General features: G+C 39.3%; 1 protein-coding gene across 2 annotated transcripts; it reads left to right on the top strand.

Moving 5' to 3' along the window:
* The first annotated feature begins 512 nt into the window (after positions 1–512).
* irak1 (interleukin-1 receptor-associated kinase 1) lies at positions 513–22211 on the top strand. 2 transcript variants are annotated; one of them, XM_042097850.1, is made up of 14 exons: positions 514–857; positions 1301–1468; positions 1640–1771; positions 1891–1973; positions 2247–2450; positions 2830–2894; positions 5999–6113; positions 13650–13762; positions 15489–15696; positions 18480–18548; positions 18644–18868; positions 20927–21380; positions 21520–21639; positions 21990–22211. In XM_042097850.1, the coding sequence occupies exons 1-14, from the start codon at positions 752–754 to the stop codon at positions 22046–22048; spliced, it is 2121 nt and encodes a 706-aa protein (XP_041953784.1). In that variant the 5' UTR covers positions 514–751; the 3' UTR covers positions 22049–22211. The 2 variants fall into 2 exon arrangements, with proteins under 2 accessions (XP_041953785.1, XP_041953784.1); XM_042097851.1 differs by lacking the exon at positions 18480–18548 and having other exon boundaries at positions 513–857.
* Positions 22212–23462: the final 1251 nt, after the last annotated feature.

Raw genomic sequence — 23462 nt, 5'->3', positions numbered from 1 at the left:
TGCACATCTGCCAAGGAACAATCAAATCTGAATGATGTACACAGATTTTGAGCAACCAGACAATGTCTTTTCAGGGAAGACCTCGAATATTTCAGGATAACAATGGCTAAATTAATTCTGCACATATTTAAACAGTATTTCTCCATAGAGGAAGTGTCCAGGTGCTAAAATGGCCCGTCTGTAGTCCAGACCTGTCTAATTGGGTGCATCATGGAATGAAAAACACGATTAAGAAGTCCCCAGCAGCTGAAATCCTATAGGAATCCTCAAGGATGACAGTGCAGCATTTGGATAGCCAAGTCTTACAAATTCTCACTGATGTCGTTACCTTCATGTCACATGGACACACATGGCCAAGTGTAAACATTATAAACTTCCTTGAAACGTTCGTAGTCTTGGCACTTTATTTTGCTCATCTTTATCTTGTCTAATCTAGACCTCAAAATAGAACCATTTCGATCCAAACTACAATCTACGTGTAACACCTAGTGCCACTAGGTGGAAACCTTATGACATCATGGATTTTTTCCTTCATGGAGGATAGTCTGTGTGGTCTGTGCTCATTGGATGACCACTGGATTAGCAACAGGTTAGCGTTGCGTACTAGCGATTTTGGCGATTGACAGGACCATTGATCTTAATTTACTTGAGTTATTTTGAAGGGGCGATGGTACGGAGCTTTCTAATAGTCTTTATGGAATGTCATATGGAAAAGGGGAGATAAAATCTACGTACGCGATACTTCCTCAGTATGTCGAAGACTAAAAACGTTTACATTCACGAGTTACCCCCAGTTGTGCTCTACGACTTCACAAGGCTAATGGATACCCTTTCACAGTCAGATTGGATTGGATTTGGTAAGAAACCATAATGAATAAATCATTCAAGGACTCAGTCTTTAACTTTAATAATCAAGTGAGGCTCTAATTTTGGATAGGGGGACATTCGTTAGGATATTTGTCTGGTGTTAGCTGAAAAGTTAACTTAGCTAGCTAACGTGAAGTTATATGTAAACGTGAGTTATCCCACGATTAGCTATCAAAACGGTCAATGAAGCCAAAGGCAGACACGTTCACACCCTGTGTTTAGTAAACAACCGACTTGTTAGCTAGTTGTTCTTTTTTGTAATCCTCACTTTAAACTAGCCTTTATGAAAGGGACAGATAGGTAGGAAGCACTAACACACCAAGTGGTTCCTGAGACTGAGTGGCTGATTGAGAGAAAGATCCACCCAAATCCACTAGGAATATATTTTGAACGATTCATTCATGACACTTTTTATCATGTTTCACTATTACAGCCTCGCACGTGGTACTGGATCAAACTGAACTTCGATTGATCGAGCGTTATGAGGACAGGACAAACCGGTTAATGAACATTTGGAGCTGTCGAAATGGCACTGTGTCAGATCTACTCACTATTCTCACGGACCTGAAGATGTACAGAGCTCGAGATATCATCTTTAACTGTGAGCACCATTCGCCTATTGAGTTGTAATGCTGCAGAACTATTTATTTTGACGGAGGTGGTTCTTTAAAATAAAGTAGATTCTTTGATATTTTACACTGTTCACTAAAGCTCTGTTAATTTGTTTGAATAGTAACTTGAAAGTTCTAACATTCTAACATTTCATTCACAGGGATGCAGACCCAGTCACCCCCTTCAGAGCAGCCTCCCTGCCCCCCTCGTTCACCACCACGTTCGTCTTTTTCACCACCATCTTCTTTGTTCTATCCAGTCAAAGAGCCCAAGCATACCAAGCCAGTTTCAGGTTAAGGAACTGTTCATATCCCCAGAATTGTGTTAATCATGCTTTTTGCATTTTTGTTTTTACCAACTTGTGATATTTGTTTCAGAATGTCACTGTAAATCAATGGTCTTTTATTACAGAATCCAAACATCTACCCTTACCTGGTCCTCCACCTGCTGAGTTGGTGTCTCATGAAGGGAGAAAGCCTACTGCTTTACCAGAGGTTCAGATACAAAGCTTAATTTCACTTTAAGCAGTGTGTCTTTTTAACTTTGTGTGGGAAGTGGAGCATCATTTCACCATCACCTTGATAGTACTACTCTTGGGGCTCTTTGGTTGTGATGAGTTAGCTCCTCTCAGTATTTGGTTATGATATTTGTGGGTTTACAATATGTCATATTGTTACAATACAACACAGTGCAAAACAATACAATATAGTGTTTGATATTGTTGGTCCTGTTAACATACCTTTTTAAATACAAACACTGTTTTGCAGGCCTCTTCCGCACAACCAGCTAGCCTGAAATCGGTGGATCTATACAATTCTCTCTCCTCTTGTGCCATGTGCTGGTCATTTGAGGAGATTCAGAGAGGGACGGAGAACTTCTCTTTGGCACGCCAGATTGGAGAGGGGGGGTTTGGAATGGTGTACAGAGCCACTATGCGAAATACTGATTATGCTGTGAAGAAACTGAAAGAGGTATCTCAACTTAATGACTCAGACACTAAGATCCAGCCATTAGAAAATTGTCATGTTTATTTGGTTCAGTGGGCATTTTTTTGGTGTATTGTGACTTCACTGGCATTCACCCAAAAAATGATATTTTTAATAACTCATTACATGGATGTCATGGCATCACATTCAAACAGTATAGTCCGTGTGTATCAGGAATTTTTAAAGACATTTACAAAAGCATTGATTAAAATACCAGATTAATGCCCGAGTTGCCATGATTCTACTGAATGTGTTGACAAATATACAACCTTATATCTAAACCTATATACCTAAATTACTCTGTGAATGTCTGGCATTACAACAACCCTTGAATGATCTAGCTTACCATTGTCTTTCTTTCTAGGATTCTCAACTTGACTGGACATTAGTGAAACAAAGCTTTAAGACAGAAGTGGAGAAACTATCATTGTAAGATGACTTTAGTACTTTTTAAATTGCAAAACACTATCTCTTGCTTTTTTCCTTCTTTAAATATTTCTATTAAAGGCACAATTGCTTCGTTTGTCATGTAGTTTGTATATATCACATCAGTAATATTGTTACAGCACCTCTATAGAGTCCATGATGTATCCCAGAATGCAAGAGTAAATTAAGGGAAATTACTCAGATTTAGAACCCATATAAAGGTGTTGGTTGCATAATGTGATCGATTACTAGTGAGAACAATGAATTTATCACAACTGAAGTGATGTTTGAAATCAGTCTTGCATCAATTATTCTTTACAACTTTTTGTTAATCCAGGTAAGTCCATACATGGAAATCCTACATGCTGCTGCTGCATATCTCCTCATCTGCCTGCAGACCTTTCAAAATCAATGGGCTTCTTTTCCTCTGCAATTCTTTTCAGTGGTCAGTGTTTTCTATCTTTTGTGTGTCTCCTTTTCTTTTCCAAGGCCTTTGGGTGACATTCTAGCTTTGGCCTTAAAAAGCATACATGAAACACCATTCAAATATGCCACAGGGCAATAACTTTTAAAGGCGCAGTCCTTGATTGTAATCTTCTATGCTTTTGTCAAATTTAGCAACATTCTGCCCACATCCCTCTAGCAGCCCATTGTGTGTCTGTGTTCAGTCCTTCCTTTAGGAACACATACAACTTGCATGAACCACTACAATGGTGCAATGCACATACAATGGGCAGTGGTAGCGTAGTGGCTAAGGAGCTGGGCTAGCATGCAGTAGCCCGAAAAGTTGTGGGTTCAATTCCTGTCTTCCACTGTTGTGCCCTTGAGCAAGGCATTTAAAGGTTGTAGGAAATCAGCTTTAATGTTTGAGAAAATCAGCTTTTAAGTTCGAACTACAAAGCGCAGCTTCTAAATGCTCCATTCACGCAGGTGGTAAAATTTGTGAGGCATTATTATAACTTGTGAGGTAAGCTAGCCTATGTTCGATCAACTTCTGAAGACAACAAGAACAGCTTAATGCATAGACTAATGTTTTTTTAATAGGCCGCCAACTCTAAAACAAATTGAATTGGACCAATCGGGTGCAAACTCCGTGAGAGATCTGGTCAGCAACAACTGTTTAGGTGGCTGTTTCTTCTCCTAAATCTCTTAGCTAAAAAGAACATTTCTTCAGAATAATTACAAATGGATAGCCTATTTGTGATGACTTCTTGAAGAGGCCAAAAGCAAAAACACGAAGTTATCAGACCAAAGAAAACAGAAACTTTCCCGTTCTCACGTAGGCTTACATCAATGAGGAAGAAAACTTTAATGTGCAGCCTACACATTTGGCCTTCAAAATTATATTTCTAGGTCGCTTTACAGTAAGATACGTCTATGAGTGATTGATAAGAGGTAAAGGAATGTGCCACCATTCCGCTGCCGAACCATAGAGAACAATAGGAAACCTGCCGCTTGCCGCTGGTCAGTGTGATCCCCGCCTGACTTGTCACCAGTAAGTATAAATGTTACCTGTCAAGATGGGCAAATCTGATTTGAGAAAAAAAGTCAGAACTGAAGAATGAGGCTTGTAATGTGAACATAGTGCAAAGGTGTGTAGATTTCAAAGACAGTAGGGTCATTCCACATCAGTTCAACCAGGGCCCACGCACTTAGGTCTCAAAAAATTCTGAAAACATTACCAGGTGTACCTATGTTACCCAGGAGACGCACTGTAAAATTACTCTTATGTAAGATCAATACTTTCCAAGATACAGCCAGTTTTACAGGGGGAGGGGGGTGTCGATTTTGTCCAGCCTCTTTTTTTTGTCAAAGTTCACAAGCCCACAGCGCAAGAACTAAACCATGTAGGAGGCTCAAATTTTGCATGCTGGTACATAAATAGGAATAGTATGTAGCAAAATCGTCACGTTTGGTCTGGATAATCCTGCATGGTCATAGCTGTCCCTCAAAGTTGATACAAATTTTATTGGAGTTTTTGGCTGGGCTCTGTTTAAGCCTTCAGAAGACATATTTGTACTCAACATAGGCTCTTGATTTATTTTCCTTACTGAGATAAGTAGAAACACTCTCACAAAAAGCAATGAACAGAAAATAAATCCCTTCAGGGTCTGAACAGCAGACCTCACAAGTCTGAAAAATCATGTTGGTTATCATTTTCAGAGCACCCAAACACCTTGTGGGAATATACAAAGATTTTTTTAAATATGTTTTTTCTTATTCTCCATGATCCCTTCTTTTTTATTTTCCACCCTGAAAATGGGCAAAATGACCCATCGACATCAATATGTTTTATATAGAGTCACCACACTGCCACCTGTGGTTGTATAGAGTAACCTGTGGTAGCTCTATACAAAACATATTGATGTCAATGGTGCATTTTGCCCATGTTCAGGGTGGAAAGTGAAAAAGAAAGATTTGCATAAGACAAGTCAAATTGGTGTTTTTAAAAAGAAAATATCATGGAGAAAAAAATATTTAAAAAATCTTTGTATATTCCCACAAGGTGTTTAGGTGCTCTGAAAATGAGAACCAAAATGATTTTTTACTTTTAGACTTCTAAGGTCTGCTGTTCAGACCCTGAAGGAATTTATTTTCTGTTCATTATTTTTTGTGAGAGTGTTTCTACTTATCTCAGTAAGGAAAATAAATCAAGAGCCTATGTTGAGTACAAATATGTCTTCTGAAGGCTTAAACAGAGCCCAGCCAAAAACTCCAATAAAATTTGTATCAACTTTGAGGGACAGCTATGACCATGCAGGATTATCCAGACCAAACGTGACGATTTTGCTACATACTATTCCTATTTATGTACCAGCATGCAAAATTCTTGCGCTGTGGGCTTGTGAACTTTGACAAAAAAAAGAGGCTGGACAAAATCAACACCCCCCTCCCCCTGTAAAACTGGCTGTATCTTGGAAAGTATTGATCTTACATAAGAGTCATTTTACAGTGTGTCTCATGTAACATGGGTACACCTGGTAATTTTTTGAGACCTAAGTGCGTGGGCCCTGGCTGAATTGACGTGGAATGACCCAGTAGAAGTAGTTGTAGATCATAACTTACTCTCTGCTTATTGGCTCTTGCCCTGTGCTTCACCATTCCAGATATAGACACCCCAACATCCTGGATTTTGCAGGCTATAGCATTGGAGAGGGAACCCATTGCCTCTTGTATGCCTTTATGCCAAATGGGTCATTGGAGGACAGACTCCACTGTCAGGTAAGCCTTTTTATCCTCGCCCCCCCAGTTGGGGAAAAGGCTATTGTAACTGGGTCCACCAGTCGACGTGTCCACTAAAATAACCTCAAAAGTATTGGTCGAATAATAGGCATAGGGTCAACATATCTCAGTCTTCCTACATGATCGTCCAAATCTGGCTGAGAATGCAGATGTTAGAATTTGATTAATATTAACTTTGGTTAATATGATGTGACATGACTAAGGTCTGTAGTCGCCTGACTGCTCTTATGTTTGCTGTCAAACTACATCCGTTCGGCGTTACTCGTATGCACCCAACTGATTATCTGTTTTGGTACCATGCCAAAGCCCTTTCACACTGTAGGGACTTTTTGTTGCACTTAAAACACCTTTTTTTTCGTGCATTCGGACAGCATGGAACTAGAAATTATTGAGTTCCTCTGACCGCAGTACCTGTAACTATTTGAGCTCCTACTTTTGGGTAGGATCCTTTCCTGTGCATAGGAACCATGACTAATGTACATGCTAACTTGGCCAAGGCAGCAGAAGTGCCACTTTTAACAATCACTATAAAAATAATTCAGCTTCTTTTTAAATTTGCTTAACATTTAAAACTGCACGAGAAGACCGCAGAGGCTGACTACTGTCATGCGACAAATGCCTTCTGGACTGATGAGAAGAATAAGAATAAGGGCAATGCTATTCTTTTTTAATGCTTCCTGATAACACAAGCTTCTAGTTTGTCAATAAACTTCAGTAGCTAGATTGATTTCATTACTCTATGTTCATGTAACATATTGGGCTACTAACGTGTGTTAAAGTCATCTCAGAGTTCCTACTGTGTGCAGATGTGAACAGAAAAAAGCCCTAGGAACTGTGTAGGTCTAGGGTTAGCCTCTGCAGTTAGAAGTTAGTAGAACTGTGTTCTTAAGGGTCATTCACACCAGAAACGATAACTATAAAGAAAACTATAACTACAACCCCAAATCAGAAAAAGTTGGGACATTGTGTAAAATGCTAATAAAAACAGAATGTGACAATATACAAATCTCGTAAACCCATATTTAGCTGCAAAAAGGACATACACAACTTATTTCATGGAAAATATAAGTTCATTTTGAATTTGATTCCAGCAACATGTTTCAACAAAAGTTGGGACGGGGCATGTTTGCCACTGTGCTGCTTCACCTCTTCATTTTACAACATTCTATAAATGTTTAGGAACTGAGGAGAGTTTTGAGAATGAAATGTTGTCTCATATCTATCCGATATGGGGTTTGAGGTAGGGGTGGGCGATATGGACAAAAAATAATATCTCTATTTTTCGTGATTTTGACGTTAACAATAATTAGTCGATCCTTTAAAACTTTACAGCTCATTATTTATGAATAGCATCATTACAATAATAATCAATAACCTAACCTGTGACTTTTTAACCAAATCAACCAATGCATTGTCAGTCTGACACATTTCCAATGTTTCAACAAAAGTTGGGACGGGGCATGTTTGCCACTGTGCTGCTTCACCTCTTCATTTTACAACATTCTATAAATGTTTAGGAACTGAGGAGAGTTTTGAGAATGAAATGTTGTCTCATATCTATCCGATATGGGGTTTGAGGTAGGGGTGGGCGATATGGACAAAAAATAATATCTCTATTTTTCGTGATTTTGACGTTAACAATAATTAGTCGATCCTTTAAAACTTTACAGCTCATTATTTATGAATAGCATCATTACAATAATAATCAATAACCTAACCTGTGACTTTTTAACCAAATCAACCAATGCATTGTCAGTCTGACACATTTCCAATTCTGCCCCCACTTGCGTGTGTGGCAATGACATGTTCTAGCTAGCCGGCTACATTGAGAAGCTAGATAGGCCTAACAGTTTCCCAAGAGAAAGTCTGATATGAAGCAGAAGATCCTTTCAAACCTTTACTTAGGATTCACTGTAAAACTAAGCAGACCAACAGAGGACATCTCAGTTATTTCCTTTGATGTTTTGTTTAAAAGTAATCAAGTTGGCTTAGGCTAGAATTCCAAGTTACAGAATATAAACTAATGCCTTAGTTTATGGCTAATGTATTAGAGAAATCCCATAGAGATGCTAACGGTTAGCATAATCGATAAAAGTAGATAATTAGATTAGATTCAACTTTATTGTCATTGTGCAGAGACGTACAAAGCCAACGAAATGCAGTTGGCGTCTAACCATAAGTGCAAAAAGCAGAAAAGTGCAATGTGATATACAAAGTATAGACAAGTGGTGCATAGGCAGGACAAGATATATAGTGCAGTGTAGACAGTAGTATGCAGTTGGTTTACAGAAGGTGGTATAGAGTAATATAAGCGAACTTCAGTCCATTTACAAAAGGGTTGACTCAATGCCACTTCAACGAAGTAGCCGCACAAAATAAATATTAGGCGTGTGACAAGGTGGACCCACTTGCGATCATGTGACTTGCTCTGCTGCAGCCAGGGGCTTCTCTCGCATAGGCTACTCCTCCTGGATTTAGTGAATGTATAGGGTTTTAATGCATGATTTTGAGTGTTTTCCCCCCTGAGTAATTTAAATATTCGATAATGTCAATTTGCACATCAATAAAACGCTCATCACGATATTATTGCAGACGATATATATCGCCCACCCCTAATATGGGGTATTCTTAATCATGATTTTCATTCCATGATGCGCCTAATTTGGCAGGTCTGGACTGCAGACAGGCCATTTTGGCACCTGGACTTTTCCTCTTTGGAGAAATATTCTTTCTTCTTTATTCTTTATTTCAGACCCAGGGGGATCTATATCACAGTAAAACACAGGGTAAAAATACAAAAATATTGTTTAAATATGTGCAGAATTTATTTTGCCATTGTTTTCCTAAAATATTCGAGGTCTTCCCTGAAAAAGACATTGCCTGGATGGCCCTATATGTTGCTCAAAACCTGTATACATCATTCAGAATTGATTATGCTTTGCCAGATGTGCATGATGCCCATGCTGTATGCACTACTTAAGCCCAGAGGAGTCCATGATTTCCAAAAAGAATGGCAAATGTTGATTGATCTCACCACAGGACCTTTTTCCACTTCAGCTCCATTTTAAACAAGCTCAGGCTCAGATAAGACATGCATCACGTCTAAATACAATTCTATCTTTTGCATGGTAAAGTTCACACTAGCATTTGTGAATTGAGTATCAAACTGTGCTCATAGACAGTGGTTATCAGAGGTTTACCTGAGCCCATACAATGATTACAGAAACAGGTCTGGTTTTAATGCAGTGCCATCTGAGGTCCAAAAGACCATGGCTATCCAATATTGTTTTTCAGCTCTGTCCCTTGTTTGCAAAGATTTCATTGTATTCTCTGAATATTTTAATGATATTATGTACTGTAGATGACAGTGTTGTAGTACTCGAGTCCAGGACTCGGACTCGAGTCTGAGTCATGAGCTAAATTTATAGACTCTTGACTTGACTTGGACTTGAGCACTGAATCACTCGGACTCGTACATTCAGACCATGCAGACTTGGAAATTGAGACGAGGACTCGACTTTTTTTTTGTATGTCATTAGGCTATAACTGTAATATGTCATTAGAATATTATTTGGTATAGGATTTTAATATCTAAATTATTTTTAGTATTAACATTAGTGCAATGGAGTGTTACTGCTTCATGTCATACATCACGTCATGTTCCTACAAAACGGACGTTAACTTTAATGGCGCCAAATGCCTGGAGACATGAATGCCCCAAAGTTTGTCAGTTTTGCATTTAATAGTGACTTGACTCGGACTTGACTCGGATGAGTAGTGGACTCGACTCGGACTTGACTTGGATTTTTTTTTAATGACTTGGATTTGACTCGGATTGAACAGTGGAGAATCGGACTCGAGGCATAGTGACTAGACTACAACACTGGTAGATGATGAACTCCCCAAATACTTCACAATTTTATGTTATGAAGCATTGTAAATATATTGTTTCATCATTTGTCTGAAAGTTTACACAGAGTGATGAATACCTCTACGTCATTACTTTAAGAGACTCTTGCCTTTCTGGGATGCTCTTTTTCATACCCAATCATGTTGCCAGTTACCTTATTAGTATATATAGTTGTAAAATATTCCTCCTTTTTTTTCTTTATCATTACACAACTTTTCTAGCATTTTCTTGGCCCCATCCCAACTTTTTTTGAAATGTGTTGCTGGTATCAAATTCAAAATGAACATATTTTCCATGAAATAATCATGTATGTAATTTTCAACATTTGATATGTTGTCTGTATCCTTTCTGCAGCTAAGTATGCGTTTACTAGATTTGCTGATTATCACATTGTTTTTTTTATTTGCATTTTACACAACGTCCCAACTTTTTCCTGATTTGGGGTTGCATAAAGTGTCCACACTGATCAACAATAAATAGTCTCTCCTTGGGTCGATGAATGAGATGGCTAAAATGTGATGGATTCTGACTGGCTCTCTGCTTTTTATCGTTCTCAAAATCGCTCTGAAAGTGATCACCAACGACATAGTTCTTTATGTGGTTATCATTATAATTTATGTGTGGACGTTGTCATTCATATTAGCTAGAACAATACTTTTTTGTTGTTATAGTTATAATTATTGTTCTTGGTGTGAACATCCCTTTAGAACTATTGTGCACGAATGTGCCTTAATAGTATTTACCATCACTTAGCAGATCTTATTGTAACAACTGGAACAATTAATATGAACCTATTTTATTTGAAACTTGTATCAGTTGAAGGAGTTGGCATACCTATTCCATGTAGACAGGGATTGATTACTGCTTTAACAGTTTTCCCTTTGTTAACTACATGGACAGCGTGGCACTAACATTGGAGCACAGGTAGTACAGATAGTCAGCAAGTATAATGTTTTAAAGCTGGTGTGTGCAAGCAGGTGGTGTGCAGGTGTGAAAAAACAACAAACTGTCATGACCTCTGTGTTTGACTCTGAATGATCCGATTCTGTTGTATTATCAGCACCAGGCTTGGTTGTTTTTAGTTGCCTAAAATAGGCTAAGTCACTTCCTGTTTGTCTTCACTTAACTCCTGAAACATGCTGGTTGGCCCAGTGGAAAATCACCAGGGAGCAGGCAGTTTCTGCATTCTCCCATGCTATATTTAACAGTGGAAACCATGCTTATGAGTAACAGGGTGGCATTTCCACACTGAAAAAATACAAGTGTGAATTATTTAGCCAAGCGTGAAGCCATGCTAAAGATCAAAGACTTCTATACGTCAGTGGACGCTCCTCCAGTGAGGGAAGGGCTGACTACCATCTAAAAATTCAGAGAAAAATAAAAACATGTAAATTGAATTGACTAAAGACACTATTAATATTACTATTTTAAAATTTTGAATTTACAAAAAAACGTGTCCCTATCTAGGCATGCAAGAGTTATTCTTCAGGGGGCACATTGAGAGGACCAATTCCGGCAAAAAGGCAACTATAGAGAGCCGGCAGAGGTGATGCCACCATATGACAATGTACTAGCAGAGCATTGGCAAACTTTATCAGTTTTCACTGGCATGTCCAAAACCACTCAAAACAATTTGATTTCAGCAATAGCCACCAAAGGCAACCTTCTTCTCTTGGCAGATTGATGAAACCTGGAATGAATCCTGATGACTTCAATAATTATCTACCCATATCCAATCTGCCATTTATGGACCCTTTCAAGAGAGTTCCATTATCAGCATCATAGTTGGCCCCACAAGACTTCCTTTTTAACATTCCATATGTAGAGGAAGTAGATTGGGGCCCAAATAGAACGTTCAAGCATTGTTTTTGTTTTTATTGATGAAAGGGTCTATATCTAAAGTCTTTGAGAGGTAGTTGCATCTCCAGGACCACCTGAAAGAGAATGATCTTTTTGAGCCAAGTCTGTCTGGACATGATTAGATTAAATTAGATTAAACTTTAAACTAGAATCTCTTGCCAGCTTTGGAGTTCATGGCAGAGTCCATCCAGTGGTTCACGGACAGGACAAAGTTTGTGCAGAAGATGAGCTGCAAGTCGGACAGATCTGCAGTTATAAAGGGGATTCCCTTTGAGGCCTCTGCTATTAATCATCCATCTCCTCCCACTTGGCAGTATCCTTCGGCAACATGGTGTTCAGTTTCACTGTTATGCTGATGACATCCAGCTTTACATGTCTAATAAGTCCACTGCCTCTCTTCCTCCTGCTGACATCACATGTCTTCATGACATCAACTTCTGAGAATTACTAAAAACTAAGCAGGTCAGAGTTGTCATGGCAACTCAATGCTATTATGTCGTGTCAGCACTCACACCAAGTTTCCTGTGCATCATCCTGCTTCATTGGCTTCCTGTTGCATATTAAATTTATTCACATATAAGGCCCTACACAATCATGCTCATACTTACCTTGCTGCGGGGAAATTACACCCTTGTCATTCACAGCTCTCCTTAGATATGTGAATACTCAGGGCACCATTCAGGAATGTTTTCTTGGCTTTTTCAATATGTCGAACAGCCGAGACGCTGTCCAGGTGCTGCATGATGGTGCTGCATCAGGTTATGGCCTGAGACCTTAATGGCTTGCGGGCCAAAGTAAGAAAAGTGGCTCCAAGAGCAACATTTGTCCACTCCTATGTCATTCGCTTAAATCTGGTCTTGAGTCATGGCATTAAATTCATCCCCAAGTTAAAAGTCTTCTTTGCTCACCTGGGTGGCTTCATGTCTTTTTTTTTCCAAATCCAGCAAGAGACTGGCAATGTTTGAGTTGATAGAGTTGAATTGCTGCAGCCAACAGCTAGAGCTGCCAGGCAGTTACAGTGCAACACCAAAGTCCTTTTAGGCAAGTCCCTCCACTCGGCGGCCATATACCAACGTTTTATGGGCACTCATCGGGCACAGTCTTTGGGTCGAACTGTGCGTGCGCAAGGCTTCACGACACCAATCTTGCTCCAGCGGCGAGATCACAACACATGATTGGCACGATGTCTTCACAACACACCATATGATTGGCTCAATGTATTTACATGTCGACGTTTTGCCGAGGAAGGGGTGGGATATGTGTAGACAACGGCCATATTGGCGTGACAAACTAGCCCCATGCATTTCTATGGAGTATTTTTTGAGTGCTGTGTCTCCACATTAGAAAGTCTCTGGCTACACTCTGGGGGCATGAACATGGGGGCTCATGAATATGCCCCAACTAGTTTTAGACCAAAACTCCTTACTGCTGTTTTAAATGTGTCTGTGTCTTACATGCTTGCATGCGCCACCAACATCCCCACAAACTCTCATTTCACACCAACACCATTCAACCACAGCTTACTTCCTCTCTTACTTTTACAACTATGTGTGCATGTATGTATGTATGTGTATATATATATTGTCGTGTATATATAAACAAACGTGTGTGTGTGTGTGTGTCTAATATCTATATATGTATATATATATATATATATATATATATATATATATATATATATATATATATATATATATATATATACACATATACTGTATATAGATTCAGATTGACTTTGTTTTTAGGACATTCCTGTCCTCTCCTGGTCTCAGCGCCTGGGAGCGCTGATGGGAGCTGCAAAGGCCCTGCAATTTCTTCACTCCTGGTCACCACAGGTCATCCACGGAGACGTCAAGAGGTGTTGTACTCTACAATATACTACTTATGTGTACTGATGAGGAATGTGCAGCTCATATGTCAACATTTAGGTTTATGGAGGTGCTGTGGGCATTTGCCATGTGTCCAAGTGCCATTTCCTGATTCCATCCCATCTCTCTCTCCCACTCCCTTCCTGTCAGTCTTTTCACTATCCTATTTGAGTAAAGGCAGAAAAGGCCAAAAAATATACTTGAGGTTAATATAAAAACTTGAGGTTTAGCTAGTTTAATTTCAACCTCATATCATCATGCATCATCTGCCCTGTGTCACAATGTGAAATTGATCTTCTCAGATCAGAAAGACTTCAAAAAAGAACAATGCTGGTTTTGCATTGAAAAATGTTGGGGGCCCTGATCATTACGAGGATTATAATTTGCGTCCTAGACACCATGCAGACTTATTTGTATCTATCTATAAATTACAGGAACGTTTTTGTGTGTGTGTGTGTGTGTCGCATATCTGTCGAACCGTTTGTCCGATTGATTTCGCTGCTCTACTGTAGCCACTCCCCCTCTCATACCGCACTGTAGGCTACCATAGAGGATAGAAGCAAGGCATTGAAAAAAGTTAAGCTAGTGCAAGATGTATGGATGATTATCATGTCTGACATCAACAATAAAGATGTATGCGGTTTGGTTGCATAAAATGATTCCGCGGATTTTGCAACACCACGCCAACAAACACAAGTATGAAGTGGCTGTTTAAAACGACATACAAATGATGTGCAATAAACTGACACTTCGAATAGTCCAGGCTACTTCGAACTGTTTTTAGACTTTGAATAAACAAACGACAATTCCGACTGCAAGGTCCCAAATTGAAACAACTGACTTTCTTTAGGACATTTCTTCATGCAAAGCAGCTACAGACAATGAGTGGCAGACAAAGCTTGATGTCACTTATTGGTTGTTTTTGAGTCACATCATTGCAAATTTCATATGATGATGCATCATTCCACAAAAGGTTTGTCTTCTCTATCATCAAGTTATTCAATAGGCTAAACATATAGCCTTGACTCAACAGCTGTTAGGCTTATGTCATTTTGTCCTTTTTATGTCATTATGTCATTTTGCCTAAAGGTGATGATACATGGGGCAACTTTTTGGTAGGCCACTGCATTAGTGGCTCCATGCGTTCTGATTGGATGAGATTTGCCCTTAAAGTTACCCCTTAAAATATCAGTGGGAATGTGCCAGAACCACAATACTCCGGAACACTTCCCAGAGTGTGGAAACTGTCTTGCTCAGACAGTTGCATTGTGTTTATCATCACTTTAGGATGAATAGGACAAATTGTACCAGTTAAGTTGATTCACATGGAAGTGTTACTGTGGAAGAACTCCACTGTTTTTCAAAGGGCCATGGAAGGCAAAGCTGCAGCCTGTCATATGCCCTGATCTTCTTGTTAAGCTTTTTGTTTACCAGCAGAGGGCACTGTCAATAGCCAAAGTGTCACAGTTTTCAATATTGCAGCATTGTATATGTATGTTATTTGGTTGTTGTTAATGTTGTTCAGTCAGATATTGTGTCAGTTTTTTTTGTTCTTTTTGAACTCTTGTATAACCATGGTGTTGGTCTTTAAACTTATTCCCTTATATTTTGGTTATAAGCGCTGATAAGCACTGTTTGAAATGTCTAATTTGTATAGTGGTTTGTCTTCTGGCTTCTCAGAAATCTCACAGATGCACACTTGCATTCTTTTCGTAGTTCAAACATCCTTCTTGGAGAACATTTTGAGCCTAAGCTGGGAGACTTTGGATTGGCTCGATTATGTCAAACCCCTGGCAGGGCCACAGGCAAGACGACCACTGTTGCTCAGACAAAGACAGTGCGGGGTACACTGGCATACTTGCCTGATGAATACTTGAAGGACGGTCTGCTGGGAGTGGAGATTGATGTATATAGCTTTGGAGTGGTGAGTTCCCTGAAGCTTGCATTAAAAGAGCTATGTGCAATTCTGTGGGATTTGAGTTGTCTTGAATGCAGACACAGGGCACTCTTCCACTGACTTGCTTACTTGTAGTTAATACAGTGGCACATCTAGGACAAAGTGGTATTACAAGCTGTTTTGCACGCAAACTAAAGAGGATATCTGGACAGCAGAGCATAGGCTAGGGTTTTTTGACACTTCATTGAAACGGTTAGTTTTGTCCACATTCTGTTGCGATTTGAAGGTCTCTTTTTTTTTTTTTTTGTCGTTTTACACTAAATTAAATCCAATAATCACCTTCTGTATAAGATTGTGGCAAATTGTTCACCCCCTGCCCCTACTACCCATTGGGCCTCATTCACCATCCATTCTTATGAAGACATTTGTTCTTAAAATCCACTAACTTACGCAGTTTTCACAAAGATTCTGGCATTCACCAATGTTTCCTTGTTCTTAGGTAAAAACTAAATCTACGCACACTCAAGAGCACTCCTGCGCACATTTGAGTTCTGACTTGTTTGTTTCATCATTTCTGCAGGTGTAAAATATAATAGAATTTAAATGACAACTATATGTTTTAGAATGTGTGATGTTTTTGAATAAAATCTTTTTTTTTTTTATAAGATTTTAATAATAGATAATATTTTCTACATTTTTATTATAATTATGACCGCCGCGCAGCGAAGCTAGGTTTAGTCAGATTTTTTTTTTTTTTTTTGCATGCCCAAATTTCCGTCAAGGATTCCTGGGACACTGAAAGACCGGGGTACACGAAACTTGGTGGGCATGTTACCCCACATGGATAGCATGGAACTATCGTTTTTTGTTTTGATCTGTACCCCCCCTGCTGGACTGGACCCCCCGAAAGGAGGGTAGGGCAGACACAGTTTTCTGTGAATATCTCGAGAACCGTAGGGTTTAGGAGGACCATTTTTGTTTTTGTATGTTGATCTCAAGGGGCCATGTCAACCCATTCCATAACCACTCATTTCATGTATAGCGCCACCTAGTTAAACACAAAAAAGTAAAAATGAGGTGTTGTAATCGCAGGTATCTGTGACCTAACATAGTCAAAACTGCACGAAATTGGAAGTGTAGGATCATTATGACACCCTCTGTATGCACGCCAAGTTTTGTGGAATTCCGTTCATGGGGGGGCCACACAATAAATTAATTTGTTACTATACACCAACTGGCCTGTAGGTGGCCGGAGACAGTTTTCTGTGAATATCGCGAGAACCCTAGGGCCTAGGAGGTCCACCTTTTTTATGTATGTTGGTCTTAAGGGGGCATGTCAACCCATCCCATTACCACTTATTTCATGTATAGCGCCACCTAGTTAAAAATTAAAAAGCAAAAAATTAGGTGTTCATCACAATATCTCTGGCTGACAAGGTCTAAATTGCACGAAATTAAAAGTGTAGGATCATTATGACACCCGCCGAATGCATGCCAAGTTTTGTGTACTTTCGTTCATGGGGGGCTTTACAATAAAATAATTTATGTGTACATTTAGTGACGTACACCAACAAGGATTCCCGGGACACTGAAAGACCGGGGTACATGAAACTTGGTGGGCATGTAACCCTACATGGATAGCATGGAACCGTCGTTTTTCGTTTTGATCTGTAGCCCCCCCGCTGGACTGGACCCCCCGAAAGGAGGGTAGGGCAGACACAGTTCTCTGTGAATATCTTGAGAACTGTAGGGACTAGGGTGACCATTTTTTTCCCATATGTTTGCCTCCAGGGGTCATGTTAACCCATTTCATGTGCCCACATGTGCACAAACAGATACACACGCACACACATACATTCACAGTAATCATACGTATGACACATACTCACACAGTAGACATATGTACGCATGCATGCACAGGCACATACGCAGGCACACACACAAGCACGCACACACACACACCCACACACATAACATAAACATGTACATGCACACATGCACAAGAATTTCTCAGAATTATGAACAGGCAAGATGGTGGGGTTGTATAAAATGAATTTTACATGTGAAATCTATGAACTAATCATGTTTTGGTACTTGTTGTCTGACAGATACCAGTGAGAATTGAGTGTGGATAATGCAATTTAGTGAGACAGTTAGAATCATATATAGGCCTTTCAGCGTGATTTATTTTTGTGGAAAAAATGTGCTGGACTGGGCGGCGTCATATTTTGTACATCTAGTTTTAGTAATACTAATTATATTATTACATTTGAATAATAATAATAATAATGTATAATATTTTGATAATTCTTAATTAAAAATATACTTCTAAAAATAAATAAAGACAACAAATACCATTTTTTCCCACACCAAATACACCATTATACCAACTATTAAATATAACTTATTTTCCTCATTTACTGTTCAATTTCTGCTGCAATACCTTCACTTCAAAGCAGCTGTCATATACGGTAATCAGACTGTCCTGCTCATATACGGTATAATATACGGTAGAAATAATAGTGTGGTGCCTCAGCCTCAATTTGTGTGCACACGTTCCTGCAGTATCATGCCCTTTTATGATGATTAAAAGTTTACCTATGCTAATTAAAAATATCTGGCACGCCCTGGCAACTTAAAAAGAAATGGGATACAGTATGATAAGAATGAAGTCTACTTAAGAGTTTTCATAGGACCTTCTTAAGAAAATAATGTAAGTAAATTCTAAGGGCAATATTGGTGAATGCTCTTATTTTTGACATATATTTTATACGTATGCATTCTTCATTCATATATTTTACTATAACTAGGTTTTGCTGGAAGTGCTGACTGGTAGAAGAGCTTTGGAAGTTACTGACCGGTCTAAGGCTATATACCTGGTAATGGCAATGCCTTACTAAAAAAAAAAAAAAAACATACTCTATGTTGTTTAACTCTGAAATGAACACTAACTTATCACTCCTTTTACTCACAGAAAGACTTGGTAGCAGAGCTTGAGGACGAGGGACAAAGCACCCGCACTGGAAAAAACAGTCAGACTGAGAATATTTCGACAGCAGCACAACACATCTGCAGGAATCATCTGGACTCTAAAGTTGTGACTGGAGGTAAACCTGTCCCCAGTGGAGCTCTGGAGATTGCTCAGCTAGCTTGTCAGTGTCTGCATCGCAGGAGGAAGAAAAGGCCCCTGATGGCTGAGGTATGTGTATGGGTGTTATCGGTTCTGTTAAACCAAGCCAATCTTTCCGGCTGACACATTAGCTGTGCTTGACTGTACCCGAGTGGTATTCATTTTCCCCCTTAGGATGTAGCAGTGTTTAAATTCTGGGTTGAAACCAAGTTACTTGTGTCTCTTCACCCTGATTGATTGATTGATTGATTGATTGATTGATTGATTGATTGATTGATTAAATCTTGCAAGTAGGGCTGGGCGATATATCGGTATTACGACTACAACCAATATATTATTGAAAACGATATGTAGTTGAGACAATATCATAATACAAGTAGGGCCCCATACCTACATTCTTTGGCCCAGGATGAATTAGCTCTGATACATGCAATACACATTAAGGGTGACTTCAATTGTTTATGCAAAGGGCCTGAGGCACCAAAGTAGTTTAGTAGTTACAGATTACAATTTCAAATAAAAAACACACGACTACATAGGATCCATTACATGTGAAAACATTAAAAAATAATTTTATTAACAGCCTGCAGGCCAGGGTAATCTAATATTACTGCATTAACATCAACTCGCATGGAATTATGGGAACACTCAATGCGCCTTTTCAACCCTCTGCTGAAACTGCAAGCTTAGATTGCTTGCTTATAAACTCGCACTGCACAGAAACAAAATAAAATCATTCATATGCATACAATCCTCAATATGCGTGAATTAGGCCATTAGAAAAAGGCCATCTTACGAGCCTATCGTTGTGCAAAATCGTCAACGATGTTCCCAATATTTAATGCTCTGGCTCTCGTATTTTCAATGGACAGGATAGCTAACCCACTGAGCCTCTCCTGCCCCATGCTGCTCCTTAGGTATAGGTCTTAATAAGTTTGAGTTTGGAAAAAGATCGCTCAGCTGTTGCACAGTCAAAGGCAATGTCAGAAACAACATGAGAGCAGTACACCCTTTCCCCTTGCTCTTTACGCTCCTGCCGCTTCTTGCAGCCGCTCTTGTGTTTGAAGGGCATTTTGGTCAGAACGATGACTGAAATGTGCAGCCACCATCCATTCAAAAAATCACAACAAATCACTTAGCCTACCCAGAAATCCTTGCTGCATCTTAGTAGAAAGAAAGATACTCTGGCGAAACAGTATGACGACAAGATGGTAATTTGATTTAGCCGTTTTTATTTGATAGTTTGATTCTTAATGGTGAAGTTCTTAAAAAAAAAAGGAGGCAGGGCGGGGGTAGCGACGGGCCCCGGGAGGTCACGGGCCCTGGTGCAACTGCACTTGCTGCACCTACTATAGTTACGCCACTGGTAGCAGATCTAAAGTCCTCAGGGAGACAACCTAAACGCTGATTTTATTAAGAGGATATGCACGCGACTCGCGAGCAGTTAGGGCATGATTTTTTATGATTCCTGAAACCCCATTCAATCGTGCATAGGGATTTTTCTTACGAACCGGAACATGCAAAAATGAACGCATACAAAACGACGGTAGCGTCTATCACACTCTTGATGAGTGACTCAGTTACGTTGTTTAAGTAGCCTAATTTTTTTTAAAACTTTTTTTGTTGTTGATAGCAACATGTCTAGGCCATCATAGTCTACATTTGCTTGTCATCTAGGCCCTATCAAACCCTTACAGGTAAAAAAAAAAACTGCATTGTGTGACAAAACTGCAGGTTTTTTCAATATTGTTGTGCCCAAAATAGCCTGTTGCATTGTGCAGTACAATGTAGGCCTGCGTTGTCAGTCAGGGTCAACTTTTGGTCTTTTGTTATTTGCACAGCTTTATCAGAGCAACTGTAGCCTATGCCTATTGTAGGCCTATGTTATTGTTTACACTTGTTTGCACAGCTCTGTTAGAGCAGTCTGAAATTAATATAATTAAAACTGGCTGTGTTGTCATAATTGTTGTGTTGAGTGAATATATGAAGCACTTCGCTCTTTCTGTTTGAAATATCGATATCGTATATCGCCAATCAGCCCCAAAATATCGGGATATCAGTTTTGGTCCATATCGCCCAGCCCTACTTGCAAGCACGTTAAGTTTTTATTTAAATTATATTTTGCAGGTATTCAAAACACTCCAAAACAACTACAAGAATCAGATGTACACTTGCAGATCGATTAACATCTCGTCAGAGCTCCCTCAACCACCTCCTCCTCAGACGCCGGCCTGGACAGACACCTCTGTGGAGGCTCTGAGATCTGAATTTACAAAGCTAGGACCTCAAGAAGACACATACTGCTGCACTCAACATGTCCACGTGCCTTCTCTCAGTTCCATGGCATATTCATCTGAATTTCAAAAAGATGATGGGAGCAAAGAGACATTGGGCATGTACTTTTCACACCGCTTTCCCTGTGAATCAGATGAGAGTCAGGGGTTCTCACAATACTTTAGTTCTTCCGACTCTTCTACGCTTCCCAAAAGTAACATCCCCGGGACAATTCGGAGCCTAGGAGATGGGGATTACAGTTCATCTGGCTCACAGGCAGGTCTATCACAGACCAGCTCAGCAGCAGGTACAGCTTGTTGTTTCAGAGAGTTCACATGGCTTTGTATCTAAACAGCTCCTTGTTCTAATGACAAAAAAAATGTAGCATGTAAATGGAACAGTCATTCTGTCATTTTAACTTGCTCTCCATTTTCACAAATTTACAGGTTCATCTAGTGAAGGGATTGTGGTTAATGCCGCGAAACAGCAATTGGTACACAAAATGGCACTTTATGAAAAGGGATTGCTCGCTTCATCTGGGTTGTTCTCCTCTGGGAGTGGCTCTTGTAAGTTCCTGTTTATGTTTCCATAACATTTCTCAACTGATCACTTAATTTATAGATATGGGTAGATTATTTGAAACAGATAGGCTATTATTTCAGTAGGAATCAGTGCTATGCTGAAATATTCGTTTATAATATACAGCATTTTTTTTGTTTTAATGTTTTTATATTTAATTCAATTCATCACTCAAATAATTCAATCAATTAATTCATTAAATTAAGGTCACCGAGTACTGTCGGTACGGGGGAAAAAAACAACGAAAACAATCAGGCTGCCTAGACAGGACTAGCTATATTATATGTAGTATGGATGCTGTTCAAAATGACAAATAATGTTAACCCCCCCCTTTCAGATGGTGAAGAAAGTACCCAAAGCCAGGAGCCAGTGGAGAGTGAGGAGTTTGAATACTAGCAAACATATAACACCTATCCATGCAACAATATATTCTACAGTTAAAGCTGCAGTTGGCAAGATTTTTGTTGATCATATTCACTGAAACTGACACTATGCTCAGACAGAACAACATAAATCAGCCTGTTTTAGGAAAAAACCCACACTTCTACCTCCACCTAGAGCCTGTTATTTGTTTTGCAAAAATCCACAGCTCCCAGTTCTTCTGGTCCAATCAGAGCAGGGCTGTCCATCACAGTCTGGTGCGCACTGACGAGCACGAACTTGATGAGAGGGTGCTCGGAGGTAGTGGGGGAGGGGCATGAGAGTTGTAAACATTCAAAATTTTGGCTAAGTCCCCTCAATCTGTCAGACTTGCCAACTGCAGCTTTAAGGTATCATAATGTGTAAAATTCAAGACTCTTTTCCTCAGTGGCTCTTAGTTAATGGAATGAGTTGCCTAGTGTTCTGTGTTCCTGTGATAGTTTTGGATCTTTCAAGAGGGGTCTAAAGACTTATGTTCGGTATGTATGGTATTTGTCTAGTTTTCATTATTGATATTTGATATTGTATTGACATTATTGTTATAATTACTATTTTGCATTATTGACATTATTTTTATTATTACTATTTTGCAAAGGCGTCTGCTAAATACAACAACCATATGCATGTAATTCTGTAATCTTAAAGGCTGCTTGCATTGACCTGTAAGTTTGTAAGTACACAAGTAGCCTACCTTCATAAGCACTCAGTATGATACTTCAAGGATAATTCAAGCAATGTAATGACAAAGTTATTTTTGGGTTGGTGCCTGTTTAAATGTTGCTGCCTGTTTGAAGTATACCCAGCTTAAGCTATTGCTACTCATATTGTTTACATAAGTAGACTCGGTCAATGTGAAGTCGGTGGAAGTCACTGGTTTGTTTTGGTACTCAACTTGTAATTATGTCAGAATGACACAACCGTTTGGTATGGATGTTTTTTTTTTTTTTTTTTTTTTTTTTTTTTTAAACCATGTGCATTAATCAAGGTACAAAATATTGTATGTTGGTATTGTGGAATTGGTATTGGTAGTGTTATTTATACTCATAATAAAATGTAATTGATTTACTCCGGTGCCATTATTTGGAGTCACCAAAGAAATGTACCCTATTAAATGTATTAACAATGTATTAAACGCATCAGGTCAATCTGGACCTTGCCTACTCGAGAGAATTAACAAATTGTAAATCATGCGATGAAACATACCAATGAAAGAGCTAGACTTGGGAGTAATTGGCCTTCATAAAAAAATAATAATAGGCCTATATACTTTTCCAAGTGTGCACTGGCAGGTGGGTGGGGGTCAGAAATACTGCGAATTTGTCCATTTCGGCCTGTGTGAATGCATACAGTACAAACGCTTACCTCACCACCCAGTGCTGAGGCGCAGCGG

The sequence above is a fragment of the Alosa sapidissima genome, chromosome 7 (assembly GCF_018492685.1).
Source record: "Alosa sapidissima isolate fAloSap1 chromosome 7, fAloSap1.pri, whole genome shotgun sequence".
Classification (NCBI taxonomy): Eukaryota; Metazoa; Chordata; class Actinopteri; order Clupeiformes; family Clupeidae; genus Alosa; species Alosa sapidissima.
Note: the sequence above shows the minus strand (reverse complement) of the source record. Positions and strands in the feature narration are given on the sequence as shown.